Source organism: Xenopus tropicalis, chromosome 7 (genome assembly GCF_000004195.4).
Source record: "Xenopus tropicalis strain Nigerian chromosome 7, UCB_Xtro_10.0, whole genome shotgun sequence".
NCBI classification, from domain to species: Eukaryota; Metazoa; Chordata; class Amphibia; order Anura; family Pipidae; genus Xenopus; species Xenopus tropicalis.
The window spans coordinates 60,535,956-60,563,285 of NC_030683.2; the positions used below are offsets into that span (position 1 = coordinate 60,535,956).

The 27,330-nt window shown below is 36.9% G+C and overlaps 1 protein-coding gene across 10 annotated transcripts; it reads right to left on the reverse strand.

Moving 5' to 3' along the window:
* Positions 1–332: 332 nt before the first annotated feature.
* stx3 (syntaxin 3) lies at positions 333–27,137 on the reverse strand. Of its 10 annotated transcripts, none has more exons than XR_004223467.1 (12): positions 26,738–27,137; positions 25,623–25,700; positions 23,277–23,376; positions 15,623–15,697; positions 12,150–12,217; positions 10,880–10,988; positions 7,511–7,584; positions 6,913–7,050; positions 6,542–6,652; positions 5,507–6,226; positions 827–1,595; positions 333–462 (listed from the first exon to the last, which is right to left on the reverse strand). XR_004223467.1 is itself a non-coding variant. In XM_031905077.1 (12 exons), exons 1-11 carry the CDS (start codon positions 26,765–26,767, stop codon positions 828–830), a joined length of 972 nt encoding a protein of 323 aa, XP_031760937.1. In that variant the 5' UTR covers positions 26,768–27,137; the 3' UTR covers positions 333–462; position 827. The 10 variants fall into 10 exon arrangements, 7 of the variants coding, with proteins under 7 accessions (XP_031760937.1, XP_031760934.1, XP_031760935.1 ...); XM_031905077.1 differs by having other exon boundaries at positions 827–905; positions 6,116–6,226; XM_031905074.1 differs by having other exon boundaries at positions 333–1,595; positions 5,507–5,629; positions 6,116–6,226; positions 26,738–27,136.
* Positions 27,138–27,330: the final 193 nt, after the last annotated feature.

Genomic DNA, 27,330 nt, shown 5'->3' on the forward strand with positions numbered 1-27,330 from the left:
AATTCATATTTGTAAATATATTCTGGTTGGAAGGAAGCAAGATCATGTAATCTGAAGCAGAATGTGCAGTATCATAATACAGTATCATAATACTACACATTCTGCTTCAGATTACATGAGCTTGCTTCCTTCCAGCCAACCAACCAGAATATATTTACAAATATGAATTCTTCTATGCCCATTTGTGTAGTTTGTTTCAATTAAGTCAAGACAAACTCCAACTAAAGTGTAAAAGATAGTGTGAATGAGGCCTACAACTGATAATACATGCATTATTTGCTACTGGAGGTATAAAATATGATTAATTATTAGTGTTACACAAACACAAGGGGCCATTTTTCAAATTCTTTAATGTCAATGAAAATCTTCAGTATCTCTTATCATTCATCATCTTCCTTCACCTTGTGAACATGGATTTTCTTTCCCTCTGGTTGAGGTATTTATAGTAGAAGAAAAGTAAACCTGAAACATGTAGCAATATCACTTTTTTGGTCTGTAGCAATTATTAGCCTCATTCATATTGTTGTAACTGTGTTGTTTAAAATAAACAAAAAACATAATAAATTCACTATGTTCAGTAGAGCAACAGAAGGTATGGTGACTGTTATAACGGAGCCACACTTTAGCTGTGATAATATATTTTAGCAGGCCCAAAAAAGTTTTAAAAGAATTTCCTAATATAAAATGATTAGGATGAATGATAATTTAATATACATATAGTCATATATACATAATTATATATAACAGAGCTATTAGCTTACAGACTGTATCAATTCCTTCACTTTTCTTTGCCTCAGGCTCAGACAACTGTGTCTTATGCTCTCACCTCAAGCAAAAATTCCTCCGATTGTTGATGCTATGACAATTGCAAGAATTACACAGCAAACCAGAATCATTATCTTCTTCTACAGAGGCCAGAGGAGAAGAGGAAAGATGGTCAGAAAGAGAAAAGTAAAATATGAGAATGAACAGACAATAAGAGGCAGAAAGGAAAGGTTAATGTTCCTGGGTTTCTGTATATAACAGCCTTTTACAGATAAAAAAAATATTAAGGTATACAGTAAATATGTTTATGTCATGAGGTGTTAGCAATTGTAGAGACAATATACCTAGATCTGCACTAAGTTATTTATATATAAAATTGTCTTGCATAATAATTATACAGCAATGCCCATTTTGATTTTGTAAATAGTTTTCTGTAAATAATTTAATAAATTTTTTTTTTTTTTACTTAATACTGAGGTGGAAGCAGTTGCATCAGTCAGCCAGTCTGTATTGTCCTTAGATATCCAATTTGCAAAAGTTTTACACCTCATTGAATCAAATGAGTTCTTCCTTATTTAAGAAAGAAGCAGAAATGATTCAATAAATTCAACAAAGCACATGAAGTAACAGACTATTTCTAGCAACAACAGGCTCTTTGGGTAAGGATAAGGTTTCAGGGAACAGAATTGGTCATGGAAATCTTGTAAGTCATGAACTTGACCCATTCCCTGGCAAACATCGAAACAGTATTAGCCACAGAAGCAGAGGTCAGGGAGAGGTAGCTGGGATCATTTGCTGGTGGAGGAAGAGGGAGTCACAGGAATGTTCAACTAAGGAACAAAGGAGAAGAAGGTTAAAAAGCATTGTTTGCTTCCTTATTACATAGTAGAAAAAAAAGTATAATATATACTAAACTGCATCTAAATACTAAAGTACAATTATAAATATATTTTACTATCTCTGACACATCTTCAAAAATAAACAACAACAAAAATATATGGTATTAAAATGGCTCACTGCCTTAGTCAGTTTGACACTGTCATTGGAAGACTTTCTTAAAAGACCAGTAACAAATTAATTTTCTATTCACTGAAATGTTATGTTAGCTTCAGAGACTCAAATATAGTTTATACAAATAAGCTGCTCTGTAGCTTTGGGGCAGCCATTCAAGCTTAAATAGGCAAATAGGGCTCAAGGTATTACTCAGGTATTAGTCTGTCAGTTATGCCTGTGTGAGTTTCCTTTAGGTACTCTACCTCTATCCCACACTGTGAAAGCATAAAAGCATGGTAGGAACCTTAGATTTAGGGCTCTGGCACACTGGGAGATTAGTTGCCCGCGACAAATCTCCCTGTTCGCGGGCGACTAATCTCCCCGAATTGCCATCCCACCGGCGACAATGTAAGTCGCAGGTGGAATGGCACACGTTGCGCAGGCGATTTCGGCAAATCGCCAAAGTTGCTGAAATCGCGCCGCCGCGTGTGCCATCCCACCGGCGACTTACATTTTTGCCGGTGGGATGGCAACTGATGGCAACTCGAGGAGATTAGTTGCCCGCAAACAGGGAGATTTGTCGCGGGCGACTAATCTCCCCGTGTGCCAGAGCCCTTAGGCTTCACTAGGGCAGATGCTGAACAATGTATCTTTAAGTTGTTGTGTTCAATGTTGGTGTTATAAAAGAAAGTAGTATTTTCACGAAAGCCAGGTCAACACAGTATAAGGGCATCTTTCATCTTTCTCTCTATTGCTGCTGTTTCCTATCCATTACGTCTAAAACAAAACCTTATCTTGTAAAAAAATACAAAACCTTATCCTTCTATAAAGCATTTATTAATATAGCAGCCAATGCCAAACAAACCTGATTAGCTTTTTTGACGAAACAGTAATCTAGATCAGAGTAAGGCTGCTGATCTGAAATATTTAAATTTAGCTTAAGCATTTTAAATGTTTTATACCCCAAATTGGCGCATAATATTTTAGCAAAACTAGTGTCTGCAGATTGGAGGTAAGGATACAAAAAAAAGATATAATTTTTAGTTTCTTATGCCATAACAAGCAAATATACATTTGCCTGTATTAGTGGAACTCCAGTTGAATAATCAAAGCTGACTAATTACAAAATCTGTATAATGTTACAACAGTTTTGCAAAGTTGCGATTGCTTTGACTGGTAGACACAGGAATTTTGTTTTTCTAGTTCAGTCATGAGACAGACCCTTCACACATATATTTACTTGATGGTGGTAGCCTGGGTGTGGAAACCAGACATTTAAATAGAAATGGTCTGTTTTGCAGCACCTGGGCCAGTTTAGGTTAATTATGCCTATTGCATTTAAAGTACAGTAAAAGGTTAGGAAGTCAATGAATCTAACTGAAGGTTAAAGTGAAGGGGTTTGGGCTTGAGCACCTAAACCACTGCCACATTTAGTTGTGCACAAGACACACTAATTTATTAGTAATTCAAAATAGCTGCTTATAGAAATGTGTATTTTGAGTGTGGGACCAAATGATTATTGTATTTGTTTTGTAGGAGATTTTGGATAGGCCAGGGCTATATTCAGGTATTAGTCTGCCCCATGGAAAGTGTAGTAAGAGGATATTATTATTAGCTTAGGGATAGCTTTTGGTGGGACTCCTATATTTATATAGTTATGCAGATGTTAAAGATGTGTATAACATTTATTTATGGGTTATAATGTGCAATATTTGGTTTTATTTATAATAGCACCAAAATAAATGATTATTTACCATTCAAATCAGTCCCTGTTGCAGTGGGGTTTACAATCTAAGGTCCTATTTTATTCACAGAACATTAGGGTTAGTTTAATCAAATCCTGGTTATTAAAATGTTACTGTTGCCTTTTCATGTTGTTTTTTTTCCTGTGGTTGAATATTCTAATAAAGTATCTTGAATTTAAGCAGAATAAAAAAATCAGTCCTATAATATAAATAGCAAAACATTTGAATGATTTATTGCTCTAATTTTGCTCCTAGCAACATATGATAACCTTGTTATTGTTACATCCCTTATGGATTTTGGCGTCCTAGATGGATGCCAGTATCAACTTGTAGGGCATAAAGAAGAGCTTATCCTCTTAACTTTTTAGTGTAAAAAGCACACGGTATTTCATATATTTTTTTCTGGCCTTCATTTTACTATAAATTCACCAATATCTGTTTTGAGGTTGCCTTATGCATTACCTCAGGCACTACTGACATTTATCAAGGTGGCAATACATGGACGGATAAAAGCTGCAATGGTCTGAGTCTGCAGCTTAATATCCCGTGTATGACCCCTTTACGGAAGTGAAGTGCATCAGTGTGATAATGCGGCATGCCCAGTGGACGAACAAATTGATCAAACCGGTATTACCACTTCAAGGTGGCAACAGTGAAAAAACAGCTTGTTTGGGGCCTATGTCAAGTGAGCAGATCTTCACGTGTATGGCCTTTAAATACTATTTTCAGCATATTCTGTCTTTTTTCCTGTAAAATATTGTCATGATAAAACACCACTAAATTCCCTCTTATATTCCATAAGCTGCTTAACTGCAGATACCTGTACATAGCTGACTTACAGTAAAAATTTCAGAGGGAGATACTAGTTCATATCTGTAGATTTTATTGCTGTTACTCTAGTATAAACAGTGCTGCTAAACATCTGCGTACTAGTTGCCAAGGGCAATTAGTCATATCCTGAAATTAGTCATATCCTGAACTATATACAGCATTTAGTAAAACACTGACATGGCAGAGAACCAAACAAGTTCAGTTGTTTGCAATAGCAGCACAGAAAGTGTATATGCATAAAAGCCCAAGAAGAATATATATATACTTCCAGAAATAAATATAAATGTATTTTTTTACACAAACAAGCCTGATTCTGCCGACACTATGAACTATTTCTTATGCTGTCAGTGTAATGCAACCCTCTCCCTCAGTTTGGTCCATTGCAAAGTAATAAATTCTGATCTCACTGCTTACCTCAGTGGGTAAGTCCCTTTAACACTAAATAATAAAAACAACCATCGCCCACCTTCTATTCATTCCTACAGCATTTTAAGAAAAGTAATTATTAAATGGTGAACTCTAATTTTCTAATGGCACTATTGAGACAACTGGAGGTATGCCTGCATTTTGAGATTAACTCTTTACTAGCCTTTCCTTATCCTTTAAAACCTGAAGAAGTCGGTGATACAGACCAAATGCATTTGTTTCTGAACCCAAAACTCCTGGGAATCTGCATGGAACTGCAGCTGTATATGTTGGATATACTGTGATTGGACTGCTAAATAAATAAATTGTAGTTGCTTCTTTGTATTTTTATATTTTAGCTAGTAAATTTTAGTCTTGTAAATTTTTGTTATGTACATAATTTCTGTAACGTGTGCATAGATAAGGCAAATTCTTCCTAGTGGGCTCTGTAGCTCATAACATCAGGATGTGCATCACTTAATGCTTAAAAAAAGGATTAGCTTAAGTTCAAAGTCTTGTAAATTTTTGTTATGTACATAATTTCTGAAATTCTATGTAACGTGTGCATAGATAAGGCAAATTCTTCCTAGTGGGCTCTGTAGCTCATAACATCAGGATGCGCATCACTTAATGCTTAAAAAAAGGATTAGCTTAAGTTCACATTACAAAACTTTTCTTGATGTTTTCTTTTTCTTGGCAGTATTCCTAGTAATATTAACATCTTTTTTCCATAGCATGGCAGGTTAATGTAAATTCTTACTACTTACAAGTGCATTTTCCTGATACAGGGATCAGCTTTAGTTTCATTTCTTCAGTCCCACAGACAAACCGATAATCAAAGCCACAATTCCTAGCAGCACAGCTACCACCACACCAATTATGATAATTTTCTGAGGGAGGGAACATTGAGGGAAGGAACAAGCATTTGTAATGTGTTGTCTTAAAGTCACAGTCACTGTCATTCTCTCTTCCTGCCCTTATGTGGAGTTGATCCTGTAATTTATTAATCCCTTCAATTACACTGTATTTCAGTGTAATTCACAATTTGGTTCATTAAGGTAACCTTTTTATATGTCCCAGATAGTTAATGGCATACTACAAATTGTTAGTACCTTCCTTAAGGATCTCTGTAAGTCAGTTAATTTTATTAACTATGTAGTCAGAACAAAGAAGATGTAGAGAGAAAAACAGAGAGAAAACAACTAGATATAAGGGAGTCACATGTTGTATTTATGCCACATCAAAAGTTTTTTTTTTAAGTATTTTTAAGGTATGCTAGACCTACCGTGTTTATTTTGGGTATGAAGCCGAACACAGTGGGATAGGTAAGGGTTAGGTATCAATGACAGGAGCAAAATTGTAGTGGTTGTTCTTACCCTTCTGGCCTCACTTTGGTATTTTACAGCTTTCTTTGTATCTGCCACAGCTCGTTCCACAAATCCAACTGACTCATCCATGTTATTTTCAATACGATCTATAAGTGTACCCTTTTTAAAGAGAAGGGGGCATGTGCAGTGGAAAGAAGGATAGGACAACATAGGTCCCAGGTGAGGGGAGGAAGGCAAATATAGAGGATATATATGGATTAAGTGTGGAAAATGTAAGTTGTGGATGAAAGTAAAGCAAAAGACACGAATAAAGAGGTACATAAAGTAAGATATCAATAACAGATGTCTTTACAGTTGTCTCCTGTATGGCCCTCAGATATCATTTCTGTGCAGTCTTTTCTCTCTTGTCAAGCTACTCCTGCTTTTCTTCTTAGGTGTTTGTCTTAAAATATGCTGTGTAGTGTCCCTTCTCACCTTACGTGCTTTGTTCTGGTATTTCACAGCTTTTGTGGTTTCTTCACGTGCTTTCTCCACATGTTCCACAGATTTCATAACATTTAACTCTATATTGTCTAAAGATTCACCCTGTTAAAAATAAATAAAATGATTATTAAAAGTAAGGGACAGTGAAAGATTCTCAATATGCACAGATGCACAATCTTTATTTTTGTAGTTACCTGAACTATAAGAAGTCTCAGTATCCATGAAAAGCATAGCATTAAGGGTAGAAAATATAAAATAGCTTAGAATTCTATTTGCATTTTGAGACAATAAATATGTGTATGTGTTAGTTCTGATATTCCTGTCCTTTCATAATATCAAATCACAATCCACGTTTGGGTTACCTGGTTTTCCACAAGCATTGCAATATCCATAAACATGTCATGGAGCTCTTTTAGGCTGCTCTCCAGTCGTACAATATCTCGATGTCTGGATTCAATTTCACTTAGGGCCTGACGTGATATTTGTGAGTCATTAATTATCTGTGAAAAGTGTAAAATGAAAAAAAAAAAGAATAATGAAAAACTAAAAAATGTTCTCATAACTGTTATTAACAATAATGCTTTTAAATGTGCTAACACATTAAGCAGTGCTGTACAACAAAAATGTGTTTTAATCAAGTATACAATTCACATTAAAAAACTAATGCATACAAAAGGTAAAGAGAGTTCTTCAAAATAAATCCTTAAGCTACAATGGTGTGTCCAACTTCTTTCTTGCCCAAAAGGCTTAACTCTTTTCTCCTTTTCAATCCCCTCTCTAAAATTGTAATAATTCTTCTCTATACTCAGGGGCAGATTTACTAAAACTCTAACATTTCTAATTTTTTTGTTTCCATAAATGTCTGGCATTTACTAAAAAATCTGAAATAAAAAGTCTGCACTGTAAAAGTTGCAGAAAAGTAGCAAAAATTCAAAGGTCCCCTCAGAGTTTCTTTCTTACCCCAGAAGTAAAAATATTAGGATTCCCACTTTCTAACATTTCTTCCAATTCTTCGTCTGTGGTACTTTTGCCAGCTGGAGAGAGGTGCAAAGTGAAAAGAACAAAATTAAGACCGCTGACTGATTATATATAGATTATCTATATCAAATCTAGTTAAAAAAGGTAAACTGTTTTGATTAAACCTTTAATTAAAAACTTTTAATTAAAGCTACATAATACAAAAATAGTGGGCACAAAATTGTACTATACAAAGAAAGTATGACATCTATTATCCAGAAATGTCTTATCCAAAAAGCTTTAAAATACAGGAATAATGTTTTTCATATTCTTATTTAAAGGAATACTGTCATGGGAAAAATGTTTTTTTCATAATGTATCAGTTAATGGAGCTTCTCCAGCAGAATCCTGCATTGAAATATGTTTTCATAAAAGCAAACAGATTTTTTTATATTTAATTTTGAAATTTCACATGGGGCTAGCCATATTCTTCATTTCCGTGTGTACCACAACCATATGACCTGTGCTCTGATAAACTTCAGTCACCCTTTACTGCAAGCTGAGGTGATATTACTCCCCCTCCCGGCAGCTAATCAGCAGAACAACGGGAAGGTAGCAAGATAGCAGCTCCCAGTAGATACCAGAATAGCACTTAATAGTAAGAAATCCAAGTTCGGTTTGCGACTCCTCCAGTTATATGGAAGTAGGAGAAACAATAGGTTATCTGAAACCAGTTCAAATGTGTAGCGCTGGCTCCTTCTGAAAGCTCAGACTCGGGCACAATGCACTGACATGGCGCCTACACAGCAATGTTACAACTAAAAAAAATACATTTCTTGGTTTAAGAATAACAGTGTAATTTAGAAATAAAAAGTACACCAAAGAAATCATGACATTATCCCTTTAAGCATACAATTCTTACTTTTTGACTGATTTCAGTTTTTTCATTACTTCGCAGCTATTAATATTACCTCCTGGCTTCATATATTTCTCTCAGCAGTTTTCCTTTGTTCAGTTTATATGTCAAATTATTTAGGTATACGTTTACTTACACATCTACGGAAGAGCACTGGGGCCACAAATTTTTTTTTTGGTGAATTATGACTTGTAAAAGTGATAATTAAGACTTTTAAACTCATAATTATGACTTTAAAAAGTCGAAATTATGACTATAAAAAGTCGAAATGATAACTTTTAATCTCATAATTATGATTTTAAAAAGTTGAAATTCTGACTTTTAAAGTCAAAATTCTGGCTTTTAAAGTCATAATTATGAGTTTAAATATCATAATTATTAGTTTAAAAGTAATTATTATGATTTTTAAAAGTCATAATTCAACAGAATTACACATCCTCACTACACCTGTTAGTTAATTTTCTTCACTTCACATCAATATTTCCTTTTGCTATTAAAGGCTTGCCTAAACCTGTCAGTTGTTAATAGTAGGGATGCACCGAATCCCGGATTCGGTTCAGGATTCGGCTGAATCCCGACTTTTTTTTTAAGGATTCAGGTTCTGCCGAGTCTGTGGTCCCGGCTGAACCGAATCCTAATTAGCATGTGCTAATTAGAATTTGGAAAGGGTTAAATGGGAAGTGAAAAAAATGTTTTCACTGCTTGCGACCCCTTACGATCCTAATCATCATATGCTAATTAGGATTAGGTTCAGGATTCAGCCCGAAAAAGTGGGTTCGGTGCATCCCTAGTTAATAGTTTCAAGGAATGCCCTTTATGTCACTTCACAGTAATGTAGAGAAGTAGGGATTAGGATGTCAAGCGGCAGGCGATGATATTAATAGATTTGGGTGGATTAGAGTCAGAGACGGGTGAGATCTGGAAGTCCCAATAGCAGAGATTTGTATGGGTCATCAGCCTCCAAGTCCACAAAAAAATATCATGGTCAAAGGTGGGAATGTGTGCAGCAATTCTATAATTTTGCGAGTTTTATTAGAAGACGATTGATTGTAGGAAAAGGAAGCTTTAACCACGCTAGCTAAGACCAATCAAGATTCTATAGAAAGCAATAGGAAGTGTATCTTCAGTATTTCGGCAAGCAGGAAAATGCTGGTTACAGCTTTTCCCACAATTTTTTTCTGACCTGTGATCATCATTAACCTATATATATATGATTTTTTTCAAAAATATATGCCCAAATTTGTGGAAAGCTGTGGAAAATGTTTGAATAAGATTAGTTGTGAATATGGGCCCTACTGTGTCAAGAACAAATATTGGCCCTTGCATTATATACCTGTAAAAAAAACAGAATTTTTATAATTTGTATCCAATTTTTTTGTTAAGCATTTGTTTCCCTTTAACATGTAACCTTAAGATTGTTTTTTTTTAAATATTAGAATGTGTTTGTTGGTTGGCCAATTCCTCATACAGATGGAGAACATACAGTATATAGCATCAGTGGTATATTTTGCAAATGTACTTCCCAGCAGATCTTGAACATTGTATAAAAGGGGATAAGAAAGTGTGCTTTGGACTTACCAGGTACTTTACCACCATTCATCTCTTTATTCTGTTAAAGGAACAGTAACACCAAAAAAATTAAAGGGTTTTAAAGTAAATGAAATATAATGTACTGTTGCCCTGCACTGGTAAAAGTTGTGTGTTTGCTACAGTAACTCTACTATAGTTCATATATAAAAAGCTGGTGTGTAGCCCCGGGGGCAGCCATTCAGGCTGGAAAAGGGAGAAAAGGCACAGGTTACATAGCAGATAACAGATAAGCTCTGTAGAATACAATAGTGTTTTATCTGTTATCTGCTAAGTGCCTGTGCCTTTTCTCCTTTGAATGGCTGCCCCCATGACTACACAGCGGCATTCTTTAGGCAAACACACCAGTTGTACCAATGCAGGGCAGCAGTACATTATATTGGAATTTCTTTTATACACTTTAATTTTTTGGTGTTACTGTTCCTTCAAGCCTATGTGAAGCAAACACATTGCACTAATACCTAACTTTACAGTCTTCCCCCTTATGACTAGGATGAGCGAATCTGTTCCCTTTTGCTTGGCTGAAAAATTCACAAAACTGCAGAAAAATTCGAGAAACAGTGAAAAATTTGCGAAATGTGGTTACTTTTACCTCCCAACTTTTTGAGGCGATCGCGATTTATTTGACGCAACCATGATTTATTTGATGCAAGCTCAATTTTTTGCCACAACCGTGACTTTTTCCTTTTTTTTGTGCAGTGAATTTTTGCTCCCGTTTCGCAAAAAAAGATTGCCGATAGCAAAATATAGAATTTTGCAGCAAATCCAGCAGCAAACTACTTTTAACCCCAAGAAGACTCTCATATTTTGAAATGATGTTACCTTATTTGCGTTATATAAAATTACATAGTATAAGAATGGCAACTCACTAATTTCTAGCTGTCGTTGTATTCTTCCTTTGCTTCTCTCTCTGAAATCCACCTGAGCTTCATTGTATTTAGTCATAACATCCACAAATTTCCGAGACAAAACAGAATGCTGTAGAAAAAGGACACCCTCCATTACATTTTTCTTTCGTAAAAATAGATTTCAACCTAGCATTTTGCAATTTCATTTTATAGCTGAGAATTTTATGCAATACTACTTCTTTTTATTTCTTTCTTTTTATTTCTCATCTTTCTATTTAGCCCCTTCTCTATTGATATACTTCTTTCAAACCACTGCCTGGTTGCAAGGTTAAATTGGACCCAAGCAACCAGATAGCTGCTGAAATTTCAAACTGGAGAGCTGCTGAAACAGGAAATAATAAATGAAGACCAATTGCAAATTTCACACTAAGGGGCTGATTTACTTACCCACGAACGGGTCGAATGGAGTCCGATTGCGTTTTTTTCGTAATGATCGGTACTTTGCGATTTTTTCGTATGTTTTGCGGATTCTTTACGAATTTTTCGGATCCAATACGATTTTTGCGTAAAAACGTGAGTTTTCCTATCCATTACGAAAGTTGCGTAAAAAGTTGCGCAATTTGCGTAGCGTTAAAACTTACGCGAAAAGTTGCGCATTTTTCGTAGCGTTAAGTTTTAACGCTACGAAAAATGCGCAACTTTTCGCGTAAGTTTTAACGCTACGCAAAATGCGCAACTTTTTACGCAACTTTCGTAATGGATACGAAAAACTCGCGTTTTTACGCAAAAATCGTAATGGATCCGAAAAATTCGTACAGAATCCGAAAAAATCGCAAAACATACGAAAAAGTCGCAAAATATTCGTTTTCAAGTCGGAACTTTTCCAATTCGGGTCGGATTCGTGGGTTAGTAAATCAGCCCCTAAAAGTCAATCTAAATGTTAACAGCCCCTTTAATGCAATATTCATCTTTCGATAAACACAGCTCAGGGGATTGCACCTCAGCAACAAAGAAATGTGCCTACGTATGTACTTGTAAGGCAAAATGTTATAAAAGTTTCAAAGTTGTGATAACTCATAGAAGCATATAATAAGGTAATATTTACATATGTTTAAAAGCAAAGATATAATTAGTTGCTATGGATTAGTTAGACCATGTGCATATGTAAAGATTATAATTCCATTATCCTGTACTATGCAATAAACTCCTGTTTACACAATAACATAAAGCCATGTATCTATCCTCAGTTCTGTAGTTTGAATAATCTATGCCAAACAAAGTTATATCCAACCTGAGATTTTCGTATTCGAAGGTCTGTTGAGGACTGCATATCATCCTGTTCAATGGATTGTTCCATTGCTGAAATTGGAGGTAAGAGAACATTTTGTAAAAAAAATAAATATATATATATATATATATATGTGTGTGTAAGTCCCTGGTGAGGACAAAACCTAAAAAAGGTCCTGATGTGCATCAGTATTTTTTCATTATGTATAAGAAATGATTTAATATTTAAATATAGTAGAGCTCAGTCTTTAGAAACACCACTTGACACATAAGGGCCTCAAACCCTGTGTATGCTTATACATTCCTGATTAAATGTCCCTTATTTTTTTCTCAGATTATCTCCCTTTTTTTTGCATGACTCCTTCTCTACATAAAACCACTTGCAATGTTTTTCTGTTGCATGGAATTGTTTATTTGCCGAACTGTCTGCTGCTTGCCTGCTTCTAAGGTTCAGCATGTGGTGGAACGAGTAGACAGATTATTGTGAGGGGCTGGAAAAGACCCAGTGGTCATGGTACACATAGGTACCAATTACATAGTTAGTGGAGGGGGGAGGACCTCAAGGACAATTTTGTGTATAGATGATATTTGCTGAACAGTCTGCTGCTTGCCTGGTGCTAAGGTTCGACATGTGGTAGAAAGAGTAAACAGATTATTGTGAGGGGCTGGGAAAGACCCAGTGGTCATGGTATACATAGATACCAATTACATAGTTAGAGCAGGGGGGAGGTCCTCAAGAACAATTTTGTATATAGATGATATTTGCTGAACTGTCTGCTGCTTGCCTGGTGCTAAGGTTCGACATGTGGTAGAATGAGTAAACAAATTATTGTGGGGGCTGGGAAAGACCCAGTGGTCATGGTACACATGGTACACCTAGGTACCAATTACATAGTTAGAGGAGGAGAGAGGACCTCAAGAAGATTTTAAAAAACTAAGTGAAAAAAATTGAGGGTGAATAAAGATCAGATTTATAAAATGCTGCATATATAGATTTATTTCAATAATTCACGAACATATAAGCAAAATTATCCTTGATTTTGCTCTCTAGGAAACTTTTTGTTTCTTTTTTTAGTTTATCCACTGGGCAAAGTAAGTTAATTTGTTTTTGTTTTGTTTTTCTATATTTAAATTACTTATTTTGTTTCTCTGTAAGCATTCTATTTTCTTCATTCTTATCTTTTTGAAGGACAAACTGTCGAATGTGACTATTGTTGTACAACCTATATTTAAATAATTTGTCATTATTCATCCTATATGTTTATTGCAAAACTTCAATAAAATGTTTAAAAAAAATAAAAATTGAGGGCGAGGACCTCCAAGGTAATTTTATCTGAGATATTACCTGTGGTATGAGCACCATTAAAGGAGAACTAAAACCTAACTAAAGAAGTGGGGCAGAACTGTCCCGGACAGTTCTATCAGAATCCAAGATAGGAAGGTACTGTGACAACTGTAAAGACCTATATCATTACGACTATAGAGATGCTGAAAAGTTAAGCCAGTCCAGTCAGTTTATTATATAATATATATAATATTCATTTTTAGGGTTTAGTTCTCCTTTAAGAAGGCAGCAGGAGATTAAGGAGATTAATGTGTGGTTGAGAGATTGGTGTAGGGAGGAGGGCCTTGGGTTTCTGGAGAACTGGGTGGATTTTTCAATCAGCTACAGACTTTTTGCCAGGGATGGGCTGCACCTCAATGATGATGGTGCAGCTGCTTTGGAGGAGAAAATGGCTAGAGGGTTGGGGGATTTTAAACTCATTTTTTTAACACATTCACTATGGTTTAAAAAAGGGAAGGTGCAATTTTGTAGGTCATCCTTTTTCTTTTTCCATATGCTATAGACCCCCTAATGTAAGCAAAGAGGAAGAGACTCAGCTCCTGTTGCAAATAGAAAAGGTTGCTAGTTTGTCGCAAGTAATGATAATGAGGGATTTTAATTGCCTAGGTATTGACTGCAGAAATAGTAATTTGGAGAGTAGTAGTCAGCACCAAGCCTTGTGATTAGTTAGAAGTAGTGCAGGTTCCCCAATGGCCACTTTCCATCGGCACATCCAGGTACAGAAGAACAGGAACAGCACCTCTTGTCTTTGTAGATTAAAATGCCTTTATTGCAAAGTTTTTTGGGGCAAACAACAATAGCAGCAACGTTTCAGGTCACATAAGATTAGCTTGATAAAAGGTCTTATGTGACCTGAAACGTTGCTGCTATTGTTGTTTGCCCCAAAAAACTTTGCAATAAAGGCATTTTAATCTACAAAGACAAGAGGTGCTGTTCCTGTTCTTCTGTGCAGAAATAGTAATGCCAGGACAGTAAATAGGAACAAATTTATAAACTTGTTGCATGACAACTTTATGTCACAGGTTGTTGGGGGAGCCAACCAGAAACCTGCACTGGATCTAGTGATCTCTAATGACCCAGAAAAACATGCAAGTGGTTGAACCCTTGGGTAATAGTTACCATAATCTTATATCATATGATGTATGGTGGAAAAAACAAATATTCACAGGGATAACAGAGAAATTTTAGAAAAGCAAATTTTAACTCCTTAAGGGCTATCCTTAAAACATAGATTGGGGGATTAGGTTTTCTACTAATAGCACAGAACAGAGATGTTTGTTGTTCTCAAATTATTTCCTGAAGAAGTAAATGTAGAAGCATTAAGAACCATCCTATGTGGCTTATTTCAGAAGTAAAGATGTTAATAAGGAAAAAAGGAAAGAATTTAAGCAAAACAAATCAGAGGGAACAGATATAAACACTATAATAAGTGTTGTAAAACAGCAATCAGGAAGGTAAAGATATAAAATGAGGAGCAGAGGCTAAAGGTGACCATACACGTGGCGATCTGACGATGTTTCGTACGACCATCGGTCGCACGAAACATCGTAAGATCCGCCACACACCATTCAGGGCTGAATCGGCAGGTAAGGAGGTAGAAACAATAGGATTTCTACCTCCTTCTGCCGATTCAGCTCTGAAAGGAGAATTTTGGTCAGGCGCCTTCTATGGCGCCCGATCAAAATTTTCAAACTGGTCCGATCAGCGAGTCGTCCGATATCAGCAGCTTCCTGCGATATCGGTCGACTCGCCGACATGCCATACATGCACCGATTATCGTACGAAACGAGGTTTCGTACGATAATATCGGTGCGTGTATGGCCACCTTAAGACTAACGCCCACACTTTTTAAAGTATATTAATAGTAAAAAGTTGTGGGTTGAAAGTGTGGCTCCATTGCACTACGGTAATACTAATACTAAAAAGACAAATATGCTAAATCAGTTCTTTCCTTCAGTGTATACAAAGGAAAAACCAGAGTTCCAAAGTCCACTCAATACCTACACTGTTGGACCCAGCTAATTCTAGTCAGTGGCTGATGCAGGGTATAAAGTATGTTGTTTCTCACTAAGTCTCCCTGTTTATGTTGTCATAAGTATCATTTTAGCCATTAATTTATATGAGATACTTACTCTTTAAACGTGACCTCACACTATTTGCTGTTTTTTTTATTTCCATTGTTAGATTCTCCAGCTCATCCTTTGTTTCTAAAAAAAGAGAAAGAAAAAGAGAGATAAAAATACAAAAAAATTTAATGAGTCTGTAAATATAGCATTTATAGTTAATAAAAACCAAATATAATTCTATCGCTTTTTGGATTATTTCATGTCCTCTTGAAATAGGTTATAAAAATATGGTTTATTTGTTGTCTGGATGGCCCTCTCCCACAGGCCCCTCATGGGGAGTCTGCTGTATTGTAGTTAAGCCATTGCCCATTAGTGATAGACACATTTTCTATGATAGAGTGCAGTATACCTGGGAAGAAATTAGGAAGTGTGGTGGCTGGGTTGCCTATGATCATTAATTGACAAGCATCAGTTATTGTTAATAATGTGAGGGGGGAGGCAAGAATGGAATGTGTAGCCTGAAATTAATGAAAAACTAGTAGCTTAGACTCCAGAGAAGCTGGCCTTGCATATGAATGTCTGTGGCACAATCAGCTCACAAATGTGACTCAGTCGTTCTCCCTTAATCTTGTTTAGAGGCCCTGGTTTTATTTTAATGTTGAGATTTTAAATATTACCTAATAAAAGTTACATTTTATTTAATTCAGTGAGTGCTCAATCTAAACAGGGCATTTTTCCTCTCGTGTGATTCATTGTATTTAAACAATGGTTGCACCTTAGAGGTCAGTGTCTAGAATTCCAGTTAATTATATATTTTAAAAAAAGACATTCTCCCCATAATTCATCATAACTGTCCTTCAGGCCCCCCTAGTAGTGCAGCCCCACAGTTTCTACAGTATTAAAAGCTACTGTCTCCTTAAAGTGGATCTAAAACCCCAAGAATTAGTGTAAAATTGCCATTATCCACACTTTTTGAATTTATATTCATTTTAATTTTTTCCTCCATTTTGTATTATTACATATTTTTAGGTATTAGTTTTACACTACTAATGTCATGCCATTGGCACCACAGCTCTATTTTGCCATAACTGGGCACCAGGCAGTTACAGTGGCTTGCAAAAATATTCGCTCCCCTTGAACTTTTCCACATTTTGTCACATTACAGCCACAAACATGAATCAATTTTATTGGAATTCCACGTGAAAGACCAATACAAAGTGGTGTACACGTGAGAAGTGGAACGAAAATCATACATGATTCCAAACATTTTTTTACAAATAAATAACTGCAAAGTGGGGTGTGCGTAATTATTCAGCCCCCTGAGTCAATACTTTGTAGAACCAACTTTTGCTGCAATTACAGCTGCCAGGCTTTAGGGTATGTCCCTACCAGCTTTGCACATCTAGAGACTGAAATCCTTGCCCATTCTTCTTTGCAAAACAGCTCCAGCTCAGTCAGATTAGATGGACAGCGTTTATGAACAGCAGTTTTCAGATCTTGCCACAGATTCTCGATTGGATTTAGATCTGGACTGTGACTGGGCCATTCTAACACATGGATATTTTTGTTTTAAACTGTTCCATTGTTGCCCTGGCTTTATGTTTAGGGTCGTTGTCCTGCTGGAAGGTGAACCTCCGCCCCAGTCTCAAGTCTTTTGCTGACTCCAAGAGATTTTCTTCCAAGATTGCCCTGTATTTGGCTCCATCCATCTTCCCATCAACTCTGACCAGCTTCCCTGTCCCTGCTGAAGAGAAGCACCCCCAGAGCATGATGCTGCCACCACCATATTTGACAGTGGGGATGGTGTGTTCAGAGTGATATGCAGTGTTAGTTTTCCGCCACACATAGCGTTTTGCATTTTGGCCAAAAAGTTCCATTTTGGTCTCATCTGACCAGAGCACCTTCTTCCACATGTTTGCTGTGTCCCCCACATGGCTTGTGGCAAACTGCAAACGGGACTTCTTATGGTTTTCTGTTAACAATGGCTTTCTTCTTGCCAACTTTGTGCAGTGCACGACTAATAGTTGCCCTATGGACAGATTCCCCCACCTGAGCTGTAGATCTCTGCAGCTCGTCCAGAGTCACCATGGGCCTCTTGGCTGCATTTCTGATCAGTGCTCTCCTTGTTCGGCATGTGAGTTTAGGTGGACGGCCTTGTCTTGGTAGGTTTACAGTTGTGCCATACTCCTTCCATTTCTGAATGATCGCTTGAACAGTGCTCCGTGGGATGTTCAAGGCTTTGGAAATCTTTTTGTAGCCTAAGCCTGCTTTAAATTTCTCAATAACTTTATCCCTGACCTGTCTGGAGTGTTCTTTGGACTTCATGGTGTTGTTGCTCCCAGTATTCTCTTAGACAACCTCTGAGGCCGTCACAGAGCAGCTGTATTTGTACTGACATTAGATTACACACAGGTGCGCTCTATTTAGTCATTAGCACTCATCAGGCAATGTCTATGGGCAACTGACTGCACTCAGACCAAAGGGGGCTGAATAATTACGCACACCCCACTTTGCAGTTATTTATTTGTAAAAAATGTTTGGAATCATGTATGATTTTCGTTCCACTTCTCACATGTACACCACTTTGTATTGGTCTTTCACGTGGAATTCCAATAAAATTGATTCATGTTTGTGGCTGTAATGTGACAAAATGTGGAAAAGTTCAAGGGGGCCGAATACTTTTGCAAGCCACTGTAAATGCCAGATGCAGGTGGTGTCTCTGGACTCTAAAGTGGCATCTTAAAGGGTAACTATTGCAATAATGAAAAATTAACAAGCTTTATTTCACTGAAATAAAAAACTTTCTAAAAAAATTCAATTAAACATTTAGTACTGTTTATGAAATAATCAAGTTTCGCTTCCCTATCCTTGCTTTCTGCAATCTTTCTGCAAGAAAGAGTTGTGAAGTTGTAGAATTCTCTCCCTGAATCAGTTGTACTGGCTGATACACAAGACAGCTTTAAGGGGTTGGATGTTTTTAGAGAGTAAGGGAAATACAGAGTTATTGAAAATAGCTAAGTTAAGCAGCTGGTCCAATTGCCATCTTGGAATCAAGAAGAATTTCTTCCCCTCTGAGGCTTCAGAGAGTTTTTTTTTGCTTTTCTCTGGAACATCTAGCAGTTAGGCAAGTTTTAATATAGACATAAAATGTTGAACTTGATGGACCTGTGTCTTTTTTCAACCTAACTTACTATGCTAATATGTAACATAACATATAGCACTAAAAACAATTTTACATGCATGAAAATACACACTCTATGGGGCACATTCATCAAAGTACGACAGGCCCGAATACAACATTTTAAAATTTTTTTAAAGGTTACAACTTTTGTGTTTAAGGTTACGACTTTTTCGTACTTTTGCATGACTTTTCCATACTTTGCGACAAAAAGTGCGACAATACGATTGTCGAGTATGAAAATTTCGGATTCATTCAAGCTTTGGTATTGTGACTTTCCTTGGGCCAGGTTGGAGCTGCAGCGTGCCATTGAGTCCAATGGGAGGCTTCCAAAATCATGCACAGAAGGATCAAAGTCAGAAAGGTTTTCCTGCAGTTTACGATCATTCAGATATGAAAAAATAATACTTTTCGGACATTATACGATAAGATACGATTTTTTTGTATTTGAAGCTATGAATTTTTCGTACTTATTAGTTTTTTCGTATCGTGCTTTTTAAAGGTACGAAAATCGTACTTTGATAAATCTGTTATTTAGCTGGCTCAGCATTGCAGTGAGCAAATGGAGCCCTGTATTTACTGACTAGTCAAGTCTTGAATCCCATTGTAATATATGTAATCTTTCTGAATGTGAACTGTTCTTCAAGCTATCTCTGTTGACCGTATAAACTTTAAATAATTAACAGTACTTTAGCTAGAATTTTGTGGTCCTTAAATGAACAGTAACACCAAAAAATGAAAGTGTATAAAAGTAATTACAATATAATGTACTGTTGCCCTGCATTGCTACAACTGGTGTGTTTGCCTCAGAAAGACTACTATAGTTTATATAAGTAAGCTGCTGTGTAGCCATGGGGGCAGCCATTCAAAGGAGAAAAGGCACAGGATACTTAGCAGATAACAGATAAACCCCCATTATATGAGGCTTATCTACTAGTTATCTGCTATGTAACCTGTGCCTTTTCTCCTTTTTTCCAGCTTGAATGGCTGCCCCCATGGCTACACAGCAGCTTATTTATATAGTAGCTGTTCTGTAGCAAAAACACCAGTTTTTTGCAGAGCAACAGCACATCATATTTTAATTACTTTTAAACACATTAATTTTTTATGTTACTGTTCCTTTAAGAGGAACTTCCAAGCAGTAAAAATAGTATCCCCCTTCCATATCTGGTGGGACCTAGCTTAGGCGTTGGAACTGGAGGAGATAAATAAATGTGCTCTGGCAAAACTGCACAGCAAGTCGACGCAGTAAAAATCTATATTTATGCTGCTTCAATACCTGCTCCTGTCCATCTACACTTCTGGGCCCTACCATTTTGCCTATCGTTCGCTCCAAGAGTGTTCAACAAGGTCTGGGAGGTACATTCTACTGTCTTTGGACAATTTGATGCCCTGTTTGTTTCACACTAACAAAAGAGGTCTCCAGGCCTTGAAACTTTTCTTAGCCAGATGGATAGTTGCAGCTTTGCTTAAGGCTTACAGGTCCACGGGAAAGCACCATTCCAGTTAAGGCACTCTCCACAAGGAAGATTAATGCTTCTCGACAACCTTGTGTTTCTGGACTCAGTTTGCAAGGCAGCTACTTGGAGGTTGTTGCATACGTTTACAAAGTTTTACAAGCTAGATGCTCTGGCCTTTTTAGAAGCTGCCTTTGGCAGGAAAATGCTACAAGCGATGATAGCATATAACTAGATCCTGCTTCTTAGTTAATGTTAGTTTCCTGTTTTTTTTACCTGGTTAGTTTTTTTCTAGCTCCCCCCCCCCTTATTTTGGATGGCTTTGAGACATCCCTAGTCATCCTGCACTGACAGGTAGGGCCACCTGAGCAAAGGAGATTTTCTTGCCTGGAAAATCTTTTTCCCAGTGCAGCATCCCTCACCATGGGGTGCTGGTTTTTGCTGCTCATCATGTGGCTAGTTAGGTAACTAACTAAGAAAAATAATTTATTGTAACCACAAAGGGGTAGATTAGCTCACCAGTAGGGTCGGGGTGAACATGCCTCAGACCTACAGCTTAAGGAGATGGATCATACCGTGGATATACAGCAGGCATTTGCAGATCTCACAAACAAGCAGAGTAAAAGAACTGCTTTCTTTATTTTAAGCAGGCATAAAACACATAGAAGCCTCATAGGTTTTGTGTACTGGGCACTTTATCATAGGCAGCCTATGATCAAGTGCCTGGTGCATGAAACGCGTGAGGCACCATATACCATATACACTCGAGTATAAGCTGATCCAAATATAAGCCGAGGTACCTAATTTTACCTAAGAAAACTGGAAAAACGTATTGACTGGAGTATAAGCCTAGGGTGGGAAATGCAGCAGCTACTGCTAAGTTTTAGTAATCAAAATAAATACCAATAAAATTACATTAATTGAGGCATCAGTGGGGTATTTGTTTTTCAATATTTATTTCAAAGAAAAACAGTAAACTAGCTCTGTATGTGGAGAAGAGGGTCAACAAAAACAATATGAGTACTACCCCACCGTCATTGCACATTGGCAAACTGGCAGCAGACCCGGTCCCGGAGGAGATGTAAGGGGAAATAAGTATTGCTAGTGGGAACCTAGGCCAGGGCACTGGAGGGTCTGGTTGCAGGTGACCTAATTTGCACACAAAGGAGAAAGGGTGCTAGTCTAGAGGGACCCATGGCACCCGACTCGAGTATAAGCTGAGGGTGACTTTTTCAGCACATTTTGGGTGCTGAAAAACTAGGCTTATACTCGAGTATATACAGTAATCTGTTTAAATTCTAAAAAGGTACTTGCATAGGTATTGATCTACACTGCACTTTGCATTTTAACAGTGTAAGTCTGTGTCCTGTGTGCTATTGCCTAAAAATGTACATATTATTACACTGAACCAACCTGTATAATAGTGAGTACTGTTCTCAACTGCACCCAGGTGGTGAGGCCCCCTGTTATTATAACACATATTTATAAAGCACCAACATATTTCACCCTGTTCCCAATAATTTAATGCAACCTTGTGTAACACTATTTTGATTATAGTGGGGTAAATCCAGGCTAGTAGATAATGTAGAGCATGTGTTACATGCGACCCCCTTTCCCAGGATGGGCCTCCGCTATATGGGAGAAAGTAAGATAGGAGCTGAGGGGGTAGTTGAACTACAACTTTCTGAGACTGTGTAGTGCAGATGATATAAATGGACGCCAGAAAGGTGCTGATAAACTATAATACAGATTTATTGGTCCAAGACACAGATGTTATGCAGGGTTATCATACTCACAGACAGGCAGATTGCAATGGTACAATGAGGAAATGCACTTTTGTAGAAGAGAGGGTATGCACCGTTTTATCCCACCTCTTGCTAGAGTCTGGGCAGGGAGACACACCTTTCAACCAGTACCCGTTGGGAGGTAGTCCAAGTAGAAGGAGCTCCTTCAGGTTGATAACCTCTAGTGGATGGGTCCATCGGGTGAGTAGGGATCAGGGGTTATCCTACCTGCCACTATCTCTACTCCGTGGCCCTGCACTGAGGCAACATTGCCGGATAGGAGAACTACTCCTGGATCTAATCACTCCTTTGGTGGCGCTAATGGCTGCCCGTTCTAGCTAGAGCTGACTATGCTCACTTTCCTAGAAAGTGCTATTAAATACTCTGCTGTGCTGGCTTATCCTCGTTCACGGGGCCCTGTCCCCGACTTCTCCAGATGTTAAGAGGGTCTCTGGGATAGAATTGGCTTTTCTGGGGCCTGTTGCTGCACCCAGGCTCAGAGGGAGCTGTGCTTAGGTAGCAGACAGGCAGCCAAAGAGGAAGCCACTTCTGCAAGAGGAGTGGTCAACCTGTATAAACCTACAAGGAATACAGTTACATAACTGAAACCTGAGTATAAGGGCTCTGCCCAATAACAGTAAAGGTGTGAAGAGGTTGGGGATAAAGCCATAGGGAGCTTAACCCTATGGGTCCCTACGCTTGTAAAAAAGTTCACCCCTATACATCAGTTCACTCTCTTATCATACTCTTTTTCCAGGACCTCATTTTCTAGCAGCAGGTGCAGTAACAGTGCATAAAAACAGATGCAAACTAGCATATGTAAAAACACCATACAAAAAGTATTTGTTCGATGTCAGCACTAAGCATAAATATTGTAGCACCAGAAATACCTATTGCTTAGCACCCAGTAGGCAGAGAAGAAATTACGCCTGCGTTTTGTCACCTTTTACATCAAGGGTTAATTTTGTGTGCTGCGCTCACAGTATTTATTTTATTTATTTTAAACTATCTTAATACCAACCTCATTGTAGTGTGTATAACTGAATGTCTACTAAGTGCCTAGAAAATGGCAATGTATATGTACAGTATATTGACATAAACACAAGTTGGGCATGATTAACAAAAGACAAAAAAAATTCTGTACATGCAATAAATATGTTACACTGTGTATAAAACACGGGGGATTAGGCCATATTTTACACTTAGCACTTTTCCTTCTTCTAAAGATAAAATATTAAAGAAATATGAATTAAGGGCATATGTATATTTGTATCTGTATTAATTTAAGTGCAACTACTTACTTTGCTCAGGGAGAGGTGCAGACAGGATCACACTGTGTAGCCTCTTTGTTTCATTAACACACTCTGCAATTTTCTCAATGTTCTGACGAATCTCCTCAATCTAAACAGATAAAAGAGTGAATAAAGCTATGGCACATTACATAGAAAATAGGATAAGGCTGAGTCAGTTACAATGGTGTTCAGAAAATTATTCAAATAAGATTACACTGGTACAGGTATGGAATCTTTAATCCAGAATGCTCGGGACCTGGGGTTTTATGTGTAAGGGATCTTTTGGTAATTTGGATCTCCATAACTTAAGGCTGCTAAAAATCATTTAAATATTTAATAAACCCAATAGGTTTGTATTGCCTCCCATAAGGATTAATTATATCTTAGTTGGGATCAAATACAAGGTACTGTTTTATTATTACAGGGAAAAGGGAAATCATTTTTAAAAATGATAATTATTTGCTTATAATGGAGTCTATGGGAGATGGCCTTTCTGTAATTCAGAACTTTCTGGATAATGGGTTTCGGGATAAGGGATCTCATACCTGTACAGGTATGGGATCCCTTATCCGGAAACCTATTATCCAGAAAGCTCCGAATTACGGAAAACCCGTCCCCCATAGACTCCATTTTAATCAAATAATATAGAATTTTAAAACTGATTTCCTTTTTCTCTGTATTAATAAAACAGTACCTTGTAATTGATCCCAACTAAGATATAAATAATCCTATGGGGTTTAAATAATGTTTTATTGATTTTTTAGTAGACTTAAGGCATGGAGATCCAAATTACAGAAAGACCCCTTATCCGGAATACCCTTGGTCCCGAGCATTCTGGATAATGGGTCCTATACCTGTATATTGTTAATTACGGATATTGGTTGCTTTGTATGTAAATCTGTATGGTCAACGTGTACCCTAATTTTTATTATTATTAATAATAATAATAATAAGGTTATTAATGAGCCCCCAATATACATGGCTCAAAATTTCCTTTTGACATTTTTCTAATTACATTTATCCCAGTGTTTCTTTTTTGTTTTTGTGTAATTTTAGTTTACATGTATGTGTCATCTGGTATCATTTATGTTGCTGTTCCAGTGCTCTGTTTCATATATATTTCTTTGACTTTTAGAAAGGATTTGCATCTAACCCAAAAAACAAACCTTTTTCCTGCTTCACATATAAATTTCTACATAGAAACATCTGTAGTGTATAGCCATTGCTAAGCTGAACAGCTAAACATTTCATCGTGTAAGCTGATTTTCACATTGCCTGTTATCAAATATGTTTTGATTCCAATACAGCCTTGCAATGTAAAATGTGTTAAAACAGGAAGCAGTTTTTCAGTAGGAAGTGTCTTAGGTCTTAGATTTACTAATCCACGAATGGTCCGAAGGCGTCCGAATTAGTTTTTTCGTAATGATCGGTATTTTTGCAACTTTTTTGTATGTCCCGCCTTTTTTTTGTCACTGTCGCGACTTTTTCGTATATTTTCCGCGACTTTTTCGTCGCCATCGCGAAAAAATCTTATTGGTTTTTCCGCCGTTTACTATCGCTCAATGCGAAAAAATCGAGACGGCGACGAAATAGTCGCGTAAAATACGATAAAGTCGTGCCGGCGACGAAAAAATCACGACAAATACGAAAAATCGTGACGGCGACGAAAAAGTTGCAAAATTTTCATTTCCAATACGATTTTTTCTCTTTCGGGATTCGGTTCGTGGATTAGTAAATCTGCCCCTAAGTGTCTTTCAAAATTACAGAGCACTTATACATGCCCATAAGTCATGTAGAGCTATGTTTTTGTAGCATGTGTACTAGTGATGAGCAATTTTGCCATTGGAATTTTTTTTCACGAAACTGCTTCAAAAGTTCAGCACAACAAAACTTTGGACTTTTGCTCATCATTAAAGGAACAGTAACACCAAAAAATGAAAGTGTATAAAAGTAACTAAAATATAATGTGCTGCTGCCCTGCACTGGTAAAAGTTGTGTGTTTACTTCAGAAAATCTACTATAATTTATATAAATAAGCTGCTGTGTAGCCACGGAGGCAGCCATTCAAAGGAGAAAAGGCACAGGCACATAGCAGATAACAGATAAAACACTATTGTATTCTACAGAACTTATCTGTTATCTACTATGTACCTGTGCCTTTTCTCCTTTTTTCCAGCTTGAATGGCTGCCCCTGTGGCTACACAGCAGCTTATTATATATATCATATTAGTGTTACTGTAGCAAACACACCAGTTTTACCAGTGCAGGGCAACAGTGCATTATATTTTTATTACTTTAAAGCTCTTTCATTTTTTAGTGTTACTATTCCTTTAATGTGTACATATCAGATCTAACCTGAGAAAAAAAGTCATCCATAAAAGCTGCATTGTCAATAGAGATGTCAACTTCATCTTGATCATCAGTGTCTCTTGTCTACAAAATAAAACAAACAATACATTATTTACATAATAATGAGATTTAAAAAAATGTAAAAAAAAAAACAAATCTTTTTGTAGTTCTTGCACTTGTTATTGGTTATGTCACGTAGCCTGTTGTAAGTCTATTTATTGTCCTCTGCCACTAGTTATGTGACTCATGTTTCCTCTGGCTATCCCGTGACCAGTCTATATCATCATTTTATTCTTGCAGTTTCTGTCTCTGCTGCTCTATCGGTTTGTCTCATTTCTGAATGTTTCCCAGCTGGCTATTTTCTGATCTCACTCTAGTTGTCTCTTTTCTCTGTGCGTCTGTCTCTCTTGGTGCAGATGGCCAGTGGATTATCTTCTAATACCTATAACATGTTATTAAGGATTTTTTTAAACTGTGTAATGGGGGAAGGGAAAACCACACAGTGTAGCAAGAAAAATAACTCTGTATGCATACAAGTCCAAAAAACAAAACAGTTATATCTTGAATAAAATAAAGAAGAGGCTGATACCAAGTAAATCTGCTAAAAATTGTAGCATACTATACTGATGCACACAATTATCTTTACCATATTTTTACCTTTATGAGAAAAAGTAAAGGCAATGTACAGTTAAATATTCTTACACTGAATAATTCAAAGGCTAATGGTTAAGTGAGAAAAACAGCTCTCTGTGAATGGTTTCATAATCTTTTTAGTTAGCCAATAAATCTAGTTTGTTAATCAGTCATCAAATACAACAACTGTACATTGGAAATACAAGTACACTGATACTTTGAATTTTAGATTTTAGTGATAACTTAATTGGTGGCACAGAAGCTAGTACACATTGTACAGTTTAAGCATAAAAAACGATGGACAGATTTACATCCAGGTGGCAGAATTTTCACATTTGTCATTAAATAGATTACTGTGGCCATGGGAGGTTCCAAGAAAATAACCTGTAAAACTGGTTTGTGGATGTTGATTTCCTATTAACCACTTAAGACCTTTTAACTCCCATACACTAACAACAATTGCCTGTTACTTTGATTTGTGGACTTACCGCTTTCAGTTGATCTAGCCGATCCTTCATGATGAAGAAACTTCTTAGTGAAAGTCACTGTTTCTCTTTTTCACGTTTCTGTAATCTCCTGGCTTATTTTCAAAGCTTTTTTTTTTATCTGTTCCCTTTTCCAGTGTTAGTTGAGAACAGAATATGCAATACGCTTAATCTGTCCTTCAGAGTGTAACATTCTTTTCTTCTGTGTACCTTCTGTGTACCATTCTTTAATGTAGCTCCATTAAAATGTCATAGATCAGCAACTGTTTTAGAGGTCAATTTTCTCTTCCTCGTTTTGTGATTCACTAATTCTCTGATTCTACTCGCTTGCTGTTTCCCTGTAAATCCCCTGCCTCTCTCTTTGATCAGTTCTCTCACAAACACAGCTCCTCCCTAATCCTTCCAGGAAGATGTAAGAGAGAGAGGTAGGACTAAAAGGAGAGAAAGGGAGGGGTGGCTACAATGCCTACCTTGACAGGTACATCAGCAGCAAAGAGCCACGTAACAAACTGACAAAACAACATACACGATATATTCACTGTTGAACTAAAGAATGAATTCACTGTATGCACTGTATGTTCTGGACACACCTAAGT